This window comes from Dermochelys coriacea, chromosome 1 (assembly GCF_009764565.3).
Source record: "Dermochelys coriacea isolate rDerCor1 chromosome 1, rDerCor1.pri.v4, whole genome shotgun sequence".
Lineage (NCBI taxonomy): Eukaryota > Metazoa > Chordata > Testudines > Dermochelyidae > Dermochelys > Dermochelys coriacea.
Genome location: NC_050068.2, coordinates 329941756 through 329963499, shown reverse-complemented (window position 1 = coordinate 329963499; position 21744 = coordinate 329941756). Strand labels below are relative to the sequence as shown.

General features: G+C 38.8%; 1 protein-coding gene across 9 annotated transcripts in view; it reads right to left on the bottom strand.

The window, feature by feature from the left end:
* Window positions 1-21744, bottom strand: part of PHTF2 (putative homeodomain transcription factor 2) — a 156877-nt gene that overhangs the window by 51753 nt on the left and 83380 nt on the right. For 6 of the 9 annotated variants that reach the window (XM_038396671.1, XM_043497630.1, XM_043497629.1 and 3 more), the window contains 4 exons: window positions 21189-21347; window positions 17551-17716; window positions 16667-16831; window positions 4263-4464 (listed from right to left, as the gene is read on the bottom strand). In XM_038396671.1, the coding sequence (XP_038252599.1) occupies window positions 4263-4464; window positions 16667-16831; window positions 17551-17716; window positions 21189-21347 (692 nt within the window). The remainder of the gene's footprint in view (window positions 1-4262; window positions 4465-16666; window positions 16832-17550; window positions 17717-21188; window positions 21348-21744) is intronic. The other 3 variants (XM_043497647.1, XM_043497639.1, XM_043497632.1) reach the window with 1 other exon arrangement.

Sequence of the window (21744 nt, the reverse complement as noted above, 5' to 3'; positions counted from 1 at the left end):
ACAGTTTCCCTCTTTTAGGTTGTTGACTGCATGGAAAGGTGGTACAGGAAGTGATATACAATAGAAGATTATAACATACTAAAGTGGGTGATTAATCATTGCACAGCAGTCTTGTGTCAGGCTAATTTATACTATACTACAGAATGGATTCAAGATATTTATGTTCCAAGTGATGTTTTAGGTGCAATCACAGCACCCCAAATGGTGTATGACTGTGATCTCAAAAGAAAAAAAAAGTGACATTCTATTCTTGGTTTTGTCCTCTCAAACGTAGTAATTTATATTATTAACAGCTTTTTCCAATCTTAAAATTTAATTTATTTCTACCTCCTCTTCCACCAAATCCAAAGAAGTGTAAGCCCATAATCAACTATGGAATGCTTGGACTGTGAGCATACATCATTCCCTGGTTTCATGCTAACATAGAAGCTGCCCCCACAAAAGGCGAATGGTAGGAGGGACCACCAAGAAACTTTCAGTTTTCATTCTAAAGGGTTTCTTTTTTAGAAAAATATACTAGTTTCATAGAGGACAACAATGAAAGTCTCTTTGGCTTCTGCCCTCCCATTTCTAAATTTCCAAGGGTGATTTTTACTTCAGTGCGCTGCCAGGGATAGAAGCATTCCACAGCTGATTGTTTTGTCATAAAGACCATTATCACAAAAATATCCATTACAGTATTTCATTCCACCTCTTCTTTTCTGTTTTTTTCTTTAAAAAAGTGGCTCCAACAGGTATGGGAATGAACAAAAGCATTATCCCAGAGGAGATTCTGAGTGGCTAAGCTGTTCTAAATCAACCAGAATAGTGTATTGATTTTTTATGCTTCTGATGGTCAGCGGACTCTTGCAAACTGAACTGTAAGAATCAGTATACTACTCAGAAGTTACTATGTTTCACAAATTTTTCCTAAACTGTATTAGTATGGTAATTAGCAATGACAACAGGAATTAACAACACTGGTATGCAGTCTTCAGGCTCATTTTTTCCCTAATTTTACATTACTCCTTCAATACAAAGCTCTATATTTTTACTCCTGAAAGCTCTCTCTTTTTGGAAGGGCAGACACTGGTCAAACTTATCCTTAGTACCTCTAAGAGTATGTCTTCACTACCCGCCAGATCGACAGGCACTGATCGATCCAGCGGGGATCAATTTATCACGTCTAATCTAGACATGATAAATCGACCCCCGAGCACTCTCCCATCAACTCCTGTACTCCAGAGCCGTGAGAGGCGCAGGCAGAGTCGACGGGGGAGCGGCAGCAGTCGACTCACCGCGGTGAAGACACCATGGTAAGTCGATCTAAGTATGTCGACTTCAGCTACGTTACTAACGTAGCTGAAGTTTCATAACTTAGATCAATCCCCCCCCAGTGTAGACCAGGGCTAAGAAGCGTTGGGGGGTTACTAGTAGCTGCCAAACATCAGGCAGAAGCAGGTTTGTTCTTGCTCTGCACTTCCACCTTTACAAAATTCACCTACTCTCTTACAGAGTAATGGTTGCATAAGTAATGTCAAGTACAACTATTGCATTTCTTTGTATGGGGTTACAAGTTGCTCACTGGATAATTGCGGTTTCTCTGGTTGTGCATGTACCTTTTGGACTTTGAATCAATGACATGGTAGCATTGCACAGGGTACAATTACATTGGATGAGCATGGGTGGCATGCTAAACTTATTGTTTATTTTGTCCACTGAGTTGCAACTTTGGGTGGGTGGTTCTAAAAGCAGGGTTTAGAATAATAGTGTGGCAATGACTGGGACTCGCAAAGCTGCAAAAATTAGGATTTGCAGTAATGCCTTTTTTCCCTGCAAATCAGGCATCAGGCCATTGTTTGTACTGAAGGGGATTGGTTCAGGTTGTTTCTCCATCACCTGCAATGCACAGAAGACTTTGACTAGGCCTGAGAATTAAACAGCTTTATTAAATGCATTGGGCTTATAGTCTGATTAGGTCTTCAACAGTTGAGCTGTTTAGCATTTGATTACTGAAAACTGGACAGGTCTGACACAGCATGAGGTGAGTGTTGCTTGTCACCTTAATATACTGCCAATACTGGTTGTCCTTTTAGATACTGTGTTTGTTGTTCCCAATTACAATAAAGTTGCAGGCATTTGGACAAACAGTTAATGCTTCTGTGCATCCTCACTGAACTCTGCCAAAGTTTCTTTTAACAAAGTTATTTAAAGGATAAAAGGCAACTTAATTTAAAATTAGTTATTAAACAGATAACTCATCCATTAAAATTATAGTAATGGCTATTATCTGCTCTTACAATTGTTTGTTCATAAAAGCTTTTAAAATAGTCAGACTTCAAAATGCTGAATTAGCAAGATTAAGCAATAATCATATTTTCTGATTTATTTCATAAATAATGAAAAATACTTTTCCTTTTTGCTGATGTTAACAGGTATAAAGGGAAATGCCAAATAAGAAGTTTAATTTCTATGGAAATATAGTTTAAGTCAACTTTTTTCATAGTTTATTCCCAATATAGAGAGGTCTTTGTTTTTCCAATAAATAGATTATATACATATATAAATTATCCAGAAAACTGTTTATGCATGCATAAAAAGCGTTGAGAGCCTGGAACTTTAAAAATATGTTCACCATTTGAGTGAGATAAAGCACACTGAGGAAACTCATTTTTTATAGAAACATTTTCACAGGTTTTATTTTGTCTTCAACATACTGAAAATGATGATGCTAGAATAGATAGTGATAAATCAGTGAAAGCATCCTAAAATTTCTCAGTAAATACAAATTAGTATTTTGTATTTTTGCCAATCAGTAGAATGCACAGCAAGGGACACGATCAAGGATAAGCCTGAAACAAACTACCGTATACAAATATTCTAAATCTCACCTGCCCAAGTGTATCTGAACTAGGTGTACAGAAAAAGTGCATACGTTACACTAGCTATGGAGCTTATCTATGGAAGATCCCAAAATGGGTCCTTCCATTAAAAATTAATCTCACTGAATGAAGCCAGTGTCTCACTGAAACTTTCCTTAGGCAAAAATTCCTGTTTTACCATCATCATCACCTTCTAGGAGGTAGAATAATAGGCTGCTCCTCATTTGCTTCCCTTCGCTTTCCTTAAATGCTGCACTTCCAAATCTTCATGTAGTAATAATGGTAGAGTTGTTTTGGAGGAGAATGAAGTAAGGTAAAATAGGAGAACTGAGAGCTATCAGACCTAACCAGTCAAGCTCCATGTTGAGCAACACATCCTTCCTCCTCATTATGCTCTACTTTCTGAAGACTATCCTTCTTATCAATCCCCTCTGAGCTCTGCATTTCAGAGAGCTTTTTCACCTCCATGGGGAAGGGAAGGAAAGAAAACACTTGCAGATCCCTGCACTTATCCAGAGGAGAAGGGGAAGGAGAAACTATGAACACAGAGGATTGGCAGGGAAGGTGTGGGGGGTTGTTTGAATTTTGGAAGTCATCATTACTGTGAGTATCCCCAACTGTAACAGAGAAGCAGACCTATCCCAGAGAAAAACCTAACAGCAGAGGTGAGGTAGAAGCAAAGCCTTCTCATGAAGGCTAAAACAAATAAGAAATACAAGGATACATAGTGAGTCAAGTTAAAGAAAATTAGAGAACCTAAAAGTCAGTAAAATGAGGTTCCTGTGGTAGGAGTTGAGCTGTAGATATGCACTTTCCGAATCCTGGGTGACCAGTGCTGCTGGGGTTCTCCTATTGTGTCTATGGCAAAACATTTATGAAGTAGCATTCACATAAATTACCACAATAAAATATTTCTGAAAAGCAATATTTTTGCCTTTGGGATGGCCTAGGTTGTACAATATGGTATGTAATTTCCCAACACATTTTGCCAGGGAAGGATGACTGCAGACATCACTATGAAAAGGTTTCAAGCCATTTATGCAAAATTCAGTTGCTTGCAGTGCATTTTGTCTATCTGCAGATATTTTTCTTTTATTTCTTTTTATTAAAATATTGCCCTGAGATTTTGATGGAGATTTCTTCTTGAAGGAAGAAAATATTGATGGGACAGTGAAGAGAAAACATAAGGAAAAATTTAAGAGCAAGAAACTCAGAACTAGATCTTGCACTTAGACTCTGAGTAGCCTAACACAAGTCCTTTTTTTGTTTGTTTGTTTTTTAAACTTTAAAAAACACAGAGTCAAGATATAAATGGGAACCTATCCAAACTGCTGTGGGAATACAGTGCCCATGTAACTGGACACACTACTGTTTAGTTATGAAACAATGAACCATGCTTACTTTGTGAGGACTATGATTGTTGTATGCGTTTCTCACAGTTCCTGTGCTCCAAACTGCCTCTTCTGGCCTAATCACATCACAGTGAGGCTCATGGGTCTGTACTCCATCTTCACTGCTTTTACCTGTCTTTTTCCCATCAAGGGAGACATAGCCATTATCAGTCTCTGTTGATTTATCTATTGAATTCTTTGCTTTCTTTGATCTAGATTTAAAACAAAACAAAAACAAACATGCACATAAAATTACTATATGACTGTTATTGTCTATGTCCTCTTACCTTTCTCACCTTTCTCCCCCAACTATTTTTGACTTAATTGTTGAGATGGATGAAAACTAGTAATCTAAATCAAGCATCTGATGCAGTAGTATCTGTGCTACTTTTCATCATTTAAAGCTGATCCGTTACAACTGTAGGAATATAGAATACCAAATGAAATAACCAGCACATGAAAGAATATTATATAGAATACTACTGAAAGAAAAGACAAAGACCAAGAAAACCTGTATGTAACCACATAAGGCTTTATAACAGCAATTTGACAAAGCCAACTGCAAGTTCTGAAGGGAACAGATTTCCTTGTTAACATTTTTGTATCAAACACAAATGTAAAGGTATGACCAAATATCTGTTTATGCTCAGGAATTTTTTACTGATAATTATTAAAACAAATTTCATATTCCTTGCACATTCATGCATGAAGCGTGAATTAATCATATATTGAATTAAAATGAAAACCGCTATCCAAAAGTTAAACTTTTTAACCTAACTTCACTTTGCTTCATCAGCAATCTAAAAGTTTATGCTAATTAAGAGATTTTCAGATGAGTAATCCAGGTTGTTGCAGTCTCCCATATTACCTGGCAACAGTATGACTATTAGCGTTAAAGTTCCTGGCCTAAGTCCTCCCCTTCCAAAGCACAAAAGAGTAGAGCAAGTATATACAGCCTATTTCAAATGACACACTAAGTGGAGGAAGGAAGGAAGGAAGTAGGACAGAAATAGAGAGAGAAACTAGAGCAATTCTAGTACTACAAATTAGAATAATCTTCCCTGTCAAATAAATTTGTTAGTCTCTAAGGTGCCACAAGTACTCCTTTTCTTTTTGCGAATACAGACTAACACGGCTGCTACTCTGAAATCTGTTCCCTGTCCTGTGTCCATCTCTTCCCATCCTACACGTCAACATCTTTGAGTAAGCAGCATAGTAACAAGCAGAAACTCTAAAGAAAGGCTTACTACAGTGGATGACTGCAGTTCCAAATTACAACTTGGTATCTACGGTGGCTTCCAATGGATGGTAGTGGTGAATGTGTACAGGAAAGAGCAGATGACTAATCTACCAAATGATGAGGCAGATAGCTCAGACCTGCAAACCCTTGAGGTTGACACACTTTGGACACAGCTTATAGGCACGGGTGGCACTGTTGGATCAAAATCTTTACCTTTATCTTTGAGCAATGGAGATCTTGTAACAGGACAATGTGGCACACAGCTACATGAAGCAGATAAATGGCTACATTTTAGATTTCTGGATTACTAATGTATGTCCAGACCATGTCTGAACACAAGGTAGGTAAAACTAAGTTATTTGAGTTCTTTCTTCTGTATATCCTCCCTATTGAGAATAACTTGTGGTGCAACTGAACCACCGCTATATCTCACAGTATTTGAATCATACTAAGGCTCCTCTTGAAGAACTCCCGCTGTTGGCAAGTAACCTTCATCTGAACTTTAAAAGTATTGTGACAAAGTACTTCCTCCTCTGCCTTGGTGGGTCCTGCGCTTATTGGCGGATTTGCTCGCCTCAGAGGTTCACAGCAGCCCTTAGTTTGGCCACTTTCGTGGCTCAAATCTGCCGTTCACTCAGTTAACCTCATCACTGGCCAGCATGAGGAAAGGAAGAATGATCCCTGCAGTCTCTGCTGATCCACCTCATGGATCGGGGAACAGGCTGGAGACTTTCCCCTCTGGTGGAACCCACAGTCCAGGTCAACTCCTCCGGTATCAAGTAGGGAGTTGGGAGAATGGAGGGGTGAGGGGAACTGGGGCCCGCCCTCTATGCCGGGTTCCAGCCCAGGCCCTGTGGATTGCAGTCGTGACAGCTACAACTCCCTGGACTACTTCACCATGGCCTCCTCCCAACACCTTCTTCATTCTCACCTCAGGACCTTCCTCCTGATGTCTGATAATGCTTGTACTTCTCAGGCTTCCAGTAGTACGTCTTCTCCTTCTCAATCTCAGCTTCTTGCACCTCTTGCTCTCAGCTCCTCACACGCATACCACAAACTGAAGTGAGCTCCTTTTTAAACCCAGGTGCCCGGATTCGCCTGCTTGTCTTAATTGATTCTGGCAGCTTCTTGATTGGCTGCAGGTGTCCTAATCAGCCTGTCTGCCTTAATTGTTTCCAGAAAGTTCCTGATTGTTATGGAACCTTCCCAGTTACCTTACCCAGGGAAAAGGACCTACCTAACTTGGGGCTAAGATATCTGCCTTCTATCACTCTCCTGTAGCCATCTGGCCTGACCCTGTCACAGCATGAAATAAATTTGAGGGGCCACATGAGGAGGCAGCACACTCCTTGACCTGGAAAATGTGAAGTTAGAATGGAGAAACAAGGAAACTGAGCTCTCCCATCTACAAGCCAAAGTTATGACAACTAAAAACACTTTTTAAAAATAATCCTCATAGGTTCAAATGGGGACTCAAACACATTCAAAACTAAATAATAGATTATGTTTTGGCTGTTGTAAAGAAAAGAATGCATGTTGTTTCAGGAAGGGTTTGGGATGCTTTATCCTGCTACCCAAGGCATATCCATGTATTGTAGAACTTGCTGAAGAGGGCACTTGTAGGGAATTTACCATAAGGCTTATCAAGAGGCGTTGAAGGATGCAGGAATAAATGTCATTGCCCTTCTCTTTCCCAGCAGAGATAAGATTTCAGTGCCTAGAGCAAGAAGTCATCCAGGTAGAGGTATACATGACACCCCTCCTGGTGCAAACTGGCTATGAGGATGAAGAGTCTCTAGATAAAGACAGGGAGTAAGGATGAATGAAAAGACAGAGCACAGAATTTGGAATGAATATCCAGGGCAAAACACAGGTAACAGTATTGGGCTGAAAAAATGGAGATATGAAAGTCCATCTTTCAGGATGACCAATGATAAAAATCATTCTGCAACAACACAGAATGAGATATGAGAATTTCTATGAAAAGCTTCTTCTGAAAGATCTGATGGTTGAGAAAATGAAGATCTAGGATCAGATTGAAGCCTTCAGCCCCTTATAAACTAACATGTATTGATAGTAGAATCTCCAGCCCCTCTGTGCATTGGAGGGGGCGGGGCGCCAGGAGGAAGGAAGAGGGAGAGACAGAGAAGGATCTGAACAAGTGGCCTGCTGATGAAGGAAATCTTTGATTTTTGCTCCCAAATAGGGCAATGTCACGTCAAGTTCAGGCCATAGTCAAAAGCCCCAGAAATCCCAGGGCTCTGTAAATCTGACTTTGACCACCCTGTAACCAACTGCTCGACAAGAGCCTGCAAAGAAATGAAGATGACCCCCAATAGGAAAAAGCTGATAAAGGGGATTGGGTTAGCTAATCTTTCAGTGATGCTGCTTTGGAGGTTGGGAGGGATAGGCAAAGCTTTAAAAAAATAAAAAAAAGGAGCTGCCAGTGGAGGAACTACACCTAGAACAGGAATGGCAGAAGCAACATTAAGTTGTTCTGTTCAAATGTTTTCTCCTTCAAAGAGTTTTAACCCTTTGGGAGTATGTAGACATGATTAGTCCTAACTTCTACCTAGGAGTACGTCAGTTCCTCAGCCAAATACACCAGCAACACACTGTAGATAGACCCAGGGATGTAGCAGCTATTCTATTGCCATTAAAGGATTCCTAAAAAGACAGAGCACCTTGAGTAGAACTGGACAATGTGCCCAAGGCCTTCATAACTTTACTTAAGGGAGGAAGAGAGAACATGGTCAGCAGGAAGTCAGGGAAACTTGCCAGTGCTGTCTGGAGAGGAACCATCTAAACTGAATCTTACCATCCAGTTGCCCTAGAAGTTTATTGGGACCAATGCAATAGAGTGAACTGGAGAGGAAAGTAGGTCTCAAGACCACCAAGAACACTACATCCCTCGTTATTTTCCTGAATAGCTTCTGACAGAAACCCATGAAGGAGACAGCTGTGGCAAGAAATGGAGCTGTGACAGAGGAATATATTTTCATACTTCTGCTCTTCTTGATAATTTTTCATATCTACAGTTTCTTAAGGCTCTTTCCTCTTATTTGAACTGCAGAACTGCCCCTAGCATAGTAGAGGCTGAGCAGAATAGCCACTTATGAACCAGATGAACTAGAGTAGCTAGGTAGAATTTTATCAAAGGGATCTATGGGAGTCTAATTGGGTTGGAGAAACAGAAAAGTTTGGTTCACTTGTGTCTGTTTTGGGCTCTGCTTACAATTATAAGGCCTCAGTTCAGGAGTTCAGCAAGATTTTTTCAAGAAAGGCATTCCGCAAAAGCATTTTCCTTCACAGGGCATTTTGCCTCAAGAGGTATTCCCCAGAAGTTCCCCCCCCCCCCAACATTAGAAGAGGAATCATGCTGTAATATTTTTTGAAGGTCTATTGTATTTTTGCATGGTCTGACTTTTTTTTTTCCCTCCACAAAATGCTTCAGCACAGAATGCATGTAGTCTTGGGATTGCCTACTTTAGCCCTCACTACTCCAACAGATGTACAATCTAAAAAGATACAGGCAGCTGAAGAGTGAGGGGGGAAAAGGTGTAATATGCACACAAAGTGATGGGGTGATGACACTTTTTTTGTTTTAAGGGGAAGGATGTATTTTGTTTCAGTAAAAAATAGTAAAATTATCCCAAATCACAATTAAGCCCTTTTGACCATATTTCTCCTTCACCAATTCCCAGTTTCAATTCCACTGTTTTTATGTCCCTCTCTCCACATTTGATGAACAATTTATTCATGAGATACATTAAACAGATATGCAAGTTGACTTCGCTAGTCGTTTTGTTGTGTTGTCTATGATGTTGATCTACAGGATGGATTTAAAATAAGGACAGTCGATTGGCAGAACAGCTCATGGAAGGGCATTCCATGTATAGTGTGACGTGTAGAGGACAGAAAGATGGTTGTGGAGAACTGGGTACAAAAAGGGACAAAGTTGGAATCATATGAGAGACTGGGGGTGTGACAAAGTAGGGTCTTTATTCAAGTTGCCCTTCTTCTGTTTCCTTCACTTAAATTTTTTTCCATAAGGAAATAAGAAAGAACTAGATGAGTAAGTGGTTTAATATAAGTGCCACTCCATGCCTCCAGTATGCAAAAAGCAGACAAATGAGGAAAAACTAAAATTATTAAAATTGTGAGAATTAAAATTATGCAACTGAATGACAGAACTTGCCTCCTACTTACTGCCTGACAAATAGAACCATAAAGCTGATAGTCAGGTTTACTACTGGGTAATATGAGAGCACAAAAGTGTGAAAATCATTGTTTCTGATGTAGAATATATGAATACTTCTAAAGGATAACTTCTTACTAAAAGCTTAAAGAGAAGAAAAGATGGCAAAATTTTCTACTCTTGCAGTAAACACCTTAAAAAAAAAAAACCCTCTGAAGACTCACTTGTAGGCCTTCTGCTTTTTTCATATGACCAATGCTTTAGCCTGTATACATATTGTAACAGGGTTGGGCCAGATGGCTACAGGAGAGTGACAGAAGGCAGATAGATTAGCCCCAGGTTAAGTAGGTCCCTTTTCCCTGGGTAAGGTAACAGGGAAGGTTCCAGAACAATCAGGAACTTTCTGGAAACAATTAAGGCAGACAGGCTGATTAGAATACCTGCAGCCAATCAAGAAGCTGCTAAAATCAATTAAAGCAGGCTAATCAGGGCACCTGGGTTTAAAAAGGAGCTCACTTCAGTCTGTGGTGCGTGCAAGGAGCTGGGAGCAAGAGGCGCAAGAAGCTAAGAGTGAGAAGTACAAGCATTATCAGACATCAGGAGGAAAGTCCTGTGGTGAGAATAATGAAGGTGTTGGGAGGAGGCCATGGGAAGTAGCCCAGGGAGTTATAGCTGTCATGCAGCTATTACAGGAGCCACTGTAGACAGCTGCAATCCACAGGGCCCTGGGCTGGAACCCAGAGTAGAGAGTGGGCCCGGGTTTCCCCCATCCCCCTCTCTACTTAATATTGGAGGAGTTGATCTGGACTGTGGGTTCCACCAGAAGGGAAGGTCTCTGACCTGTTCCCCGATCCACTAGGTGGATCAGCAGAGACTGTGGAGATTGTTCTTCTTCCTTTCCCCCATGCTGGCCAGTGATGAGGTTAACTGAGCGAACAGCAGATTTGAGCCGCGAAAGCGGCCAAACTGAGGGCTGCCATGAACCTCTATGGTGAGCAAATCCGCCAATAAGCACAGGACCCACTAAGGCAGAGGAGGAACTTTGTCACAATATTTATTTTAAACGTTCTAAATACAGATTAGCCTGATAAAGTCCACTTGAACACACTATTGAGGGTTTAGAAAAAAAACACGTCAAACTACCCAAAATAGGTACATTAAAATTTTGCTTTGGTACAGTTCTACAGTGTTGAAATTATTTACTTAATAGATGAAGAGTAGGCTTGAGAGATAGAAAAGGAGGTGCATATGAAACCTAGCATTTATGTTTATGGAAAATGGATTACTAAGCCTATGAAAGAAAGCAAATCAACCCTCGGGTGCTAGCTGGCCCTGTTTGCAAGAGTACAAGAAGTCCCAACTTCCAACAATGAAGATGCTATATAAGATAAAACAAGCAATAGTGACAAAATAGTCACAATAAGAGGGAGGCAGAAGCAGCTCATTTTAATGCACTAAAACAATATTTTTGGTGTATTTTCTTCTTCATAGCTACTGTGATTGAAAAGAAATGCAAATCTCATGGGATACACAGTTAGCAGAAATTCAGAATAATACAAGACAATTAAGTGCTCAATTCTGATCAAGTCTACCACAAACACTTTGCTACAATTAAACATTAAATGATAATCAGGTAATTCAATTCCTTAGAGCTTTTTACTGAGTACAGTATATTAATAAAGAAACAAAGCTCATTAAATGTCTTCTGGCAGACAGAGCATCAAAAGTATTAAATGAAATTAGTAGTAATGAAATATGAAAATTCAATCCAGTTCTTTTAGACAGCGCACAGATAAAAAAATGCAAAAGCCTAACCAGTGAGATTCTGCTATTCCATGACTTATTGAACTGATATGAGGTACAGTTGTGATAATTCTTCCAACTTTGATTTGAAATGCATTCATAGGCCTGTAAAGTTCATAAAGGTTCTGGTTCAACTAAACCTGGTTTTCCCCATGATCAACTTTCACTGCAAAGATCAGGTTAGACAGGTTTGAACATCTCTGCACACATTTACAGGAACTGGAATTGGGATTAAATGGTCACACTGGAAAATATTATACACTTGCTTCACGTGATCTTTCCCAGAAAAAACATTGTTTGAACTTGAAAAGTACTGGGAAAGAGCAATCCCAAAGTACTCCCCAAAAACCACATTATTTCATTTTTTTCCCCACTGCACTCTGCTTTAAAAATTTCACCTGAGGTGGGGAACATGTGTAACTCTCTATTAGAATGTTAATACACGTCTATTACAGATTACTATATGATGTGTGAAAAATCTAAAGGAAATATATAGGGGGATAACATGAACACTTGTAGGAATATGAAGGTATTTTGCGATTTATAGACATACCAAAAGACAGGACAGGCCAAGCAGTACTTTGACATGGTCTTCTCTCAGGATTAGCTAGAGGAAAGTGTTAAGGAAGGCTTAAATAAGGTTTCTGGAAGACAGATTTTCATTATCATAAATTGGGGGAAGGAAGGAAGAAGAGAAAGAGAGCAAATCTTCTTTCTGTAAATGGAGAAATATTCTGCTCCCTTTACTTTCATTTTGTGCTGATCTTAAAGATTCTCTCATGACCCAATCCTAGAGTTGTTCAAAATTCAGAAATGAGGTGTTAGTATCTGTTTCAAACACAAAAAATGTGACTTATTTATTATGTGTATAGAGCTTAGCTCAATGGGACCCCAACCTGGTTGAGATTTCTAGGTAATATCAAAATATAAATAATAAATTATACAGTTTGTGCAAGGCTTCCCTCACCAAAATGATATTCAAGACTGGGTCAGAATTTCATAGATTCCTTCTTGTGCTGGATGAAAATCAAGTATTGAATGTTCTACAAGCTATTAATGATATTGGACTCTGCTATTCAGAAAGGATGTATTTCAAACATTTCCAAATTATTTAGGTTTGAATGTATGTATGTATATATTTGATAAAAACGGTTTTTACTCTATCATGTATTTCAATTTACAATATACTCCAAGAACAATACACCCACTTCTGTATATACAATCCACTGGTTCAGCCAGCATTATAATAAAAGTACATAATGAACTAGCAAGTGGGGAGAGTGCTGGATGGGGGTTTACAACCATGAAATCTGTTGTTACTATGTAAATTTCAGTCTTTCTTGGAAGAATCATTGGGGTGCACTTCCTCCACACTCATCTCTCAAAGATTCTGCATTGTGAGCTTCCTGCTTGAGAATGCTGGACTTCTAGAGCCTTTAAATTCTGACCTGCTTTTTTTTGCCAGAGAAGAGCGACATTGCTAGAAAATCAATGAGAGGCACTCCATCCCTCCAAGAGGTGTGTATTCTGTCTCTTCAATGTTCTCAGCCCCTGGTATACATACATTGCACAACTACTAGATTGGTGGCCAGCCCCATTTCTAGACCAAACTGTATACATTTAACAATGTTTCTGATACTTTGTTCCAAAAAAAGTAGAGTTGTCACCTTTGGAAATTAAGCTCTGATGGAAGACAAGACTTTTGGGCAATATATGTTAAACTGCTTAATTTTTTTCTGTCAAAATACTAACAAAGAAATTAAGGTTTTAAAATGAAAAAAAGCTTTGAAAAGTCCCATCTCCTAGGTGCCATTGTAATGCTGACAGACCCCAGTTGTCGGCAGGCAGGATTGAACCTGGGATCTCTGGAGCTTAGTGCATGAGCCAAAAGCCATATGGCTGTTAACTAAGGCTGTAGAGCAGACACTCACTCTCTCTCAAAGTGGTCTCCATGCCAGTAGATGGGACAGAACACCACAGCCAGTAGGTGTGTGGGTTACACCATCACACACACAACTCATTATTGTATTCAATATTTTAGGTGTTTGTGGGGAAAAACCACATGCAAATCATTTCCTCTATAGATGAAAAAATGCAAGGGATTGACTGAACAGCTCATACACAATGAATCATGCAGGTGAATATCTGGGCACTGATGTTAACAATTCCTTTGGTATAGAAAAAAGTCACAAATCAAATTCAGTTCAATTTGTTCCATACCAAAGGCTATGCTAGCAGCAGTATTTTCTACAATGGTAGCTCAGAAGCAGCAGTAGAGCAATAAATAGCATGAAATTTCCCACAGCCAGTGTCCATGATTCTCTGTGTTGACTGAAATTAGACCTTTCTGACTAAGGAAAATGGAAGTAATCAGGTACATTTAAATGTTGAACATGCCTTCAACTACAGTGTTAAGTGCTTGTCTACATGAGAACATCCAGGGAAGTGAATCCGAACTAACTGTGTGAATTTGAAGCGACTTTGTTAAACTGCATTAAATCCCTGGGTGGATACTGTTACTGAGAATTAAAGTGGCCTTAATATGGTTTAATTCACTTAGTGAATTCAACTAAACTGAGTACAAACCCACCTGAAACCAGTGAGTATGCCCTCTGCACAGGTCAGCCCTGCCTCGCTACTGCTACCCATACAACCGTAACTATACTGCTGTTTACACTCATGCTAGGTTGATGAAAGCAAATGCTAATGTGTACACAAGCAAGGGAATCACACACCCCTAACTCACAGTGTAGACAAAGACAACTTGAGCCTTCCTAATGACCTAGTAGTAATGCTATGTAATGTGCCATAGGAGACATTGCAAACTCAAATCTAATCTGTTTCCTGAGATGGGCTGTCAAAGAAGCTTTAGCCTTTCAAGGTGGGGTGCAGCAAGTTCTTCTCATTGCTTATAACCCTGAGATTTGATTAAATGATGTAAATAGGTTCTAAAGTGAGAGACAGACAGTCCTGCTTAACTAGAAAGACTGTGTATGTGATGTTGACCCTTGAGAAAATGAGGGGAAATTCTGGGGTGCTACAGGCCTGATCCTGTGTGGTCATAAGTGCAGTTGCCTTCTATGAAAGTAAAAGATTCAGCACTTTATACAATCTACTCCAAATGCACTGGAATGGACTGCACAAAGGACAATTCATTTATATGTGGGCTTACTCAAAAAGATCACCAGTTTGATGTTACTTGTACTTTTCAAAGCCAGTTTAATTTACATAATGAAAAAATGTAAATAAAATTTTATATGAAATTAAAATGGGATAAAATTGTCAGTGCTTTAAAATATATAAAGGATTGCAGCTCAATTTGATGCTCCTGGTAATTAACTTTAGAACAACAGAATAAACTTTATCAGAGTTAAAGAGCACATAATCACAAATATGAAAGACGTAGTGTAGTAATATTAAGACTGCACTTGCACAATAAAACATACAAGTGCAGTATCCCTTTTCTCAATTTTAGACCATCTTACATTACATACTGTACTGTAACTCCTCACTGAAAGTCGTCCCGATTAACGTTGTTCATTGTTACGTTGCTGATGAATTAGGGAACATAAAGTTGTGCAATGCTCCCTTATAACGCTGTTTGGCAGCTGCCTGCTTTGTCCCATTGCTTGCAGGAAGAGCAGTTCATTGCAGCTAACTTGTGGGGCTTGGAATCAGGGTGGATTGGCAGCCCCCCTACCAGCTCCCTGCTCCCCTAAGTTCCCTATGCAGCAGCCACCCAGCAGGCTATCAATTGCCGGCAGTTCAGCTGTCCCTCCCCCTTACTGCCATGAGTGCTCCTGCCCTCTGCCTTGGAGTTGTGGGGGGGGGGAGAAGAAGGGGAGCTAATGTCAGGGTATCCCCCTCCCCCCTGCTTCTGCCCCCCACTTATCCCTTCTCCTTATAGAGCAGGGTGGGGACACAACAGGGCTCAGGACAGAGGGAGCTTGCTGGCCGCAGCTGCTGTCTCAACTTCCTGACATACTTAAAAAGGCAGTGTACTTAGAATGGGGTCAGTGTACTTAAAGGGGCAATGAGAGCATCTCTCTCTCTCCCTCATACACATGGTGTGTGTCTCCCCTCCCTGCGTACGTGCTGCCTTGCAGAGTGTGAGGCTACATTAACAACGTGTTAGCATTCGGCGGAGGCCTCTACGGTTACTTCATCATTTACCAGTAAGGCATCCCCTGGGAAATATCCTACCCTCTGACTTCACCACCTCAACTAAGCTTCACAATCATCATTGCTGTGTACAGTATTAAATTGTTTGTTTAAAAAACTTATACTGTGTGTGTACGTATTATATATAAAAAATATATAGTTTGTCTGGTGAAAAAAATGTCCCTGGAACCTAACCCCTCCCCCCCATTAATATTAATTCTTATAGGGTAACTGGATTCACTTAACATCCTTTCGCTTAAAGTCGCTTTTTTCAGGAACATAACTACAACGTTAAGAGAGGAGTTACTGTATTTTGAACAGTTTCTAAATGCCTCCCAATTTCTAATGAAGATGTATAGTGCACTTGCATTTGGATTCCAGAGAGCTATTAAATGTTTTTACGTAAATCTTCCGAGGACCATTGTTTGGATAGATTGTTTGCAAAAGAAATAGGCTACTGAAAGGCACAATAACTATATTTTACCTCCAATCATCTAAAGCCTTAATTTAAAAAAAAAAAAACTGCCACTTGCATATTTCATTACCTTAAGTGTTCTGTGGTCCTTGCTGAACAATAAAAGCTTATGGGTATTTGACACCTTGCCTTTTTTTTTTTTGGGCGCACAGAGTTAGAGCAAATAAATACATACATTTAAATGTGTCATGTCATGGAATTTCATTGCCACCACTAAGTTATTCTCTGACAGGATTTTAAAATAGAGAAACTGAAGTGTCTTATCTTTGATGGTCCTTATATACTACTTCTCCCTCAAGCATCAAACACATTTGTAAAATTAAGACATTATTTTGGCAAATTCCAGTGAAATAATCCATGTGAAATACAAAATTAAAGACTAATGTCTACACAAACTCAAATAATTCAGAGTATGTTAGAAACAGAAAAATATTCTGTTCAACAGAAAAACATTTCATAAAAATATAGATCAAATTTTACTTTTTCAGAAAAGGGATAGTGCATATCTAACATACATAGCCTTAAATAAATACAAACCCTGATAAAAGGAAAGCAGCATGCCAGATATCTCTGAAGACGGCGCCAATACTGTAAGAGGTGCTTGTACCGTAGCTCTGCACTGTTCCCTCCTGTGTGTTATCTGTGGTACTAGAGCCATCTCCTTCCCTATGTACTTCCAAATGTGCTGCTTTCCTTAATTTCCTTCATCAGAAGAGATTAAAATTGGAAGGCATCTTTATAAATTTAATCCATTAGCTCTATAATGTGTTCAGCAATTTTTGTAAGCATGCAAAATGAGACTTTTCAAAATATATTTTAATCTAGTAATTTACCATTTTGCTTTAATAAATATTTTAAAACATTTAGCACATTAGAACTGTCCATTATATAATTTCTTCTAAACAAAAATGTAATTTCACTAAACTAAAGGCTCAAACCTGCAAAAATTACTGTTTTGAGTATTCCCACCAATTTCAACAGGATTACTCACAATAGTAAACCAATTCACTTAAGTGTTGGCAGGATGGGGCCTATATTTGTGGTTGCACTGTTATTCTTTTAATTTGTGCCTCCAACAGGAAGATTATTGATCAGTATTGAATACTGAATAATACAAAGTTTACAGTCATATTTACAGAACAGTCTCTACCAATATTTAGTAACAAACAATTTGAAGGAAAAAGGTAAGGTTCAATACATAGCCAAATAAAGGTAAAAATCACAAGACTAAAGTTTTTAACAGCCACTTTTAAAGTTTAGTAAACATATAAACAGTACTCAAATTTCTTACAAGACAATGCATAACATCATACTCTATTGTAGACAAAACCTTGCAAAATGGTTCAGAGACTGTATATTCCAAAATAATTTCATGTACTCATGATCCTAACTGATAGAAAACATTTTAGTATAGACTGTACCTTCTTCTTTTACCCCCTGTGCTAGGTGGTGGTTTAGGAGTTCGTGTTGAAACAATCTGGCAATGCACAGTTCCAAGTAGCAACATTAGCCATATTGGCCCAATTACTTCAGTCAAAGGTATATTATGTGGGCTTGCTGCTGTATAGAATAATACTATTGCGGCAACTGCAAAAAGGGAAAAAAAATTTTCCATTCAAAGTCTGAATTGTCTTGAAATACTCTATTGATCAACTAACATGGATATTTCACAAAATTAAAAAACTGTTCACATCTGTAGAGATCTTTTTACACATCCTAACTGCTCTTCACCTAACTCACTCAAGCCAAATATATCCTCTCATACAACTTGCATTGCTAAATGACAGGTTGCAGATTCTACTCTAATCTTAGAAGTAGAACCACACCCATTCTGATATCTTAATTATATGCTGTAAATATAGATGTCATTTCTGACCCAGACACATGGAAACAATTTCCAGGTCTGGTGATCTCAGAGGTTAATTGGAAGAAATCTTTAAATAGGATTACTATAAGAATTAAAAATTACTTACAACTATAGGACAGTATCACTTATTCATACTGTCACATCTATTACAAATTTATCTTCATCTGTAGGTAGACCACAGCATGGCATGTTTACACGTTTTGGAATTGTAATAAAATGGATCAATGTATTTGATTTTATGGGACATTTTTGATTATATCTCACAACCACCACATGAGCCCTCTGAACTAGAATGTCAGCTTGTTTCATGGAAAATGTCTTGGTGCAACTATTTCTTACAGTTGGTCAGAAGAAACCTATATAAACTGAATACTCATGTATGAAGAAATGTGTCACCTGTGAAAACATTTAAACTAGAAAGTGTTCATGCTTCCAAGAAAATTCTTGAGGTGCATGAGCTCATGGAATCCAACAGTCAGAACAAAGCTCATATACAATTTACTAAAACTGGCCTCTGTGCTGAAAGTTATGAACAAACCCATTTCTTTAGAAACAGCAAATATCGACTGAATAGGAGAGGACACAGGATCAACCCTGATCATACAGCCACAGTGAATATTTTTTTCATTTTACATTTCCCAGTTGCTCGTCTTCTAGAGTTAAGTAAAACACATTGTACATCCGATGCATCCGATGAAGTGAGCTGTAGCTCACGAAAGCTTATGCTCTAATAAATTTGTTAGTCTCTAAGGTGCCACAAGTACTCCTTTTCACATTGTACATCTACAGAGAAAGATTTCTCTAATTCTGTCGGAGTCCTATCACCCACATTGTCAGATGCAACGAAAGCAGATCTGTATAGTATACCTTCCCTTGCTGCTATGACAAAAGATATGGTGACACAAGTAAGTGTCTGTAATTCCCTTTGGAAAGAAGGCACAAGTCCATGTACCACTGCTATCTTGGCCGTGCTTGGGCAATAAGTATCATCCTGGCTGATCATCTTCACAATCTTCCATATTTAGGTGACCAGATGTCCCGTTTTTATAGGCACAGTCCTGTTTTTGGGGACTTTTTCACATATAGGGTCCTATTACCACCCACCCCCGTCCCAATATTTCACAGTTGCTATCTGGTCACCCTATCCACATTGGTGGAAAAGCATACAACAGCTCTGTACCCCAATGTAGGAGGAATGTATCTGTTCGAGAGTGAGCATCTGCTGCTGCTCTTGAACAAAAAGAAGGGTACTTAGTGTTAAATCTTCTGTAAACAGATATTTATCTGAAGTCTCCCAAAGTAGCTATGAAGCCCCGAAGTACCATTTGTGGATCTGGGCAAAGTCTCTGTGTAGTTGGTCCACTGAATCATTGAGAGACCCTGCCCCCTCTAATCTATTGTTATACTGGCTGTGGCCGCTTGAACCACTGATCTTTGCACTGGAGTACTGAATGATCTGAGTGCCAACAAATTGCTCTTAACTCCAGAACACGAATATGAAGGCAAGACTGCTGGTGATTCCAGAGACCTCTTGTTAAAAATCTCCAATTAGAGGCACACGGGCACAGATACACCTACAGTGGAGCATACATAGGGACACTACTCGAAGAAGAACTTTTGGATGCATCTGTTCAGCCTTGGATCCAGGATGGGATGAAGACCTCCATCTTCCGTTGGAATTAGGAAATAGTGGGAGTAGGAACCCCAGTTTTTGAGATTTTCCTGAACCTCCTCTACTGCTCCATCCATTAAGAGAATGTAGGATTTCTATTCTTAACACCAGTTTGAGAGAAGGATCCATGAAAAGAGAGGGAGGAGAGGTTGATCTGGAGGGAAGATTTCAAACTGTCCTTTTATAATATCTAAAGCCCATTTGTCTACAGTATCTTTTGCCACTTGCTGTAAACATGATAAAGTCTCCAATCGTTCAGAGAACTGAATTCAAGGTTGTTTTGTTGTTCTTGAACTTCATGTCACACCTGCACTTTAACTGGAGTAATGGAGGACAAATTCCTCTGTCTCATCATGGATTTAAAGGGATATCTTTTATATTGCTACTGAGAAGCAGCGACTGCCATTGTTGCTGCTGGTAGTGTTGTCTGCCTTTGTTGAAATACAAAGATGAAGAATAAGGTGGACAATGTTGCCTTTGCTATTTGAAGGCAGATATAGGAATTTCCCTCTTAAAAGGTTGCAAGAAACCCTGATGTATAGCTGTTGATCTCGTCTCTTTCATTTTCTCTAAGACTCCATTTGTTTTAGAACTAAAAGGTCCATCCCCTTCAAGTGTAAGGTCTTCAATTTTTGACCTTGTTTCAAAGATTAATTTTAATGTAACATGCATGATACTGTAGTAAATTCTTCTAAATGAAGTGTATATACATTTATTCAATAGTTTAAAAAAGGAAGGTCCATTTGTGGATATTTGTTGGGACACATATTTGAATGATTTTACAGCATGTTAAAATACTTTTAATCTGATTTTAGGTTAGTGAACATATTACATAAAAAAATACACCCAACTATCCCCAGGCTGCATCTACCCAGAGTAAAATCTCTTCAGTGATTTAAAATGTACCCAGAATGCACAGCTAATTATAGATCTAAATGCAACATGAATTATTAATTTTAAATACACTTAGAAACAGGGTATACATAAAGACAAGCAAAAGGAAATAGTACTGGGAAGCGGAGCTAGAAATTTGGGCAGCAGTGAAAAATGGTGAAGAGGAGCTATTCCTCAGGGCTCAGAGTTCTGGCATTCCCTGGATGTTCAGAAAACTCTTAATATTCATACTCATCATTGAGAGGATGGAAGCACAGCACAGATTTCACTGTTCAAGTGGAAGGGGAGCTAGAATGGCTTTAAGCCACCATTATGCCCTCCCAATCCTGGGTTGTTCCATGCCCCCCTGTGTAATCTGAAGCCTCTCCCTGATGCCCACTGGCCACAATGCTGTGTGCTGCCATCAATGTTCTCTTCCCCACATTTGTCAGGACTTACGAGGGGGTCTTTGGAAAGCAGCCTTTAGCTGAGTAAGCTGTGTAAATTAAAGGTGCATTATTAGGACTGCTCAGCATTTTGAAAATACTGTATCTTGTCAGTACTGAGTGAACTTGACAAGATACAGTATTTTCAAGATTGTTAAAAACAAATGTTTGCTGTTATATTATCTTATTATCCAATTATACCTTGTAGAAGGTAAAGAACAAGCAGCCAGAAAAATATGACATTTGATGTCACTTGTAACCACCACCTATAGAAGAATGGAAAGAAAACTACTCGAACAATTCCTTTTCGGGTCAGAGAGGTCCAAGGACTTTCAGGTTTTGCTTTAGCAAAGGCAGATCCTAAAATTTAAAAAAAAAAAAAAAAAAAAAAAAATGTTATTCTTAAATCACTTATCTAATAAAGTTTTGGTTATCATTTTAGTACAATATAATCACAAAGCTGTCTTGAGTATAAATGCATCCATATGGTACATTCATACACATACACACACACATACACACACACCTACTGCTGGATTCGAAATTTCAAATCCACCTCCAGTACTGCGTAGAATAAAGCAATCATTAAGGATTTTTGTTGAAAAGTGAAAGTTTATTTTCAACTGCATGATTTTATTTTGCTATATTAGAATAAAGTTACTCCTATGTGTTATGCATAACTTAGTTTTTCTACCTGAATTACCTAAAACATGTTACAAATAGTCAAATGACCAGGAATTTAAAATGTACATAGACT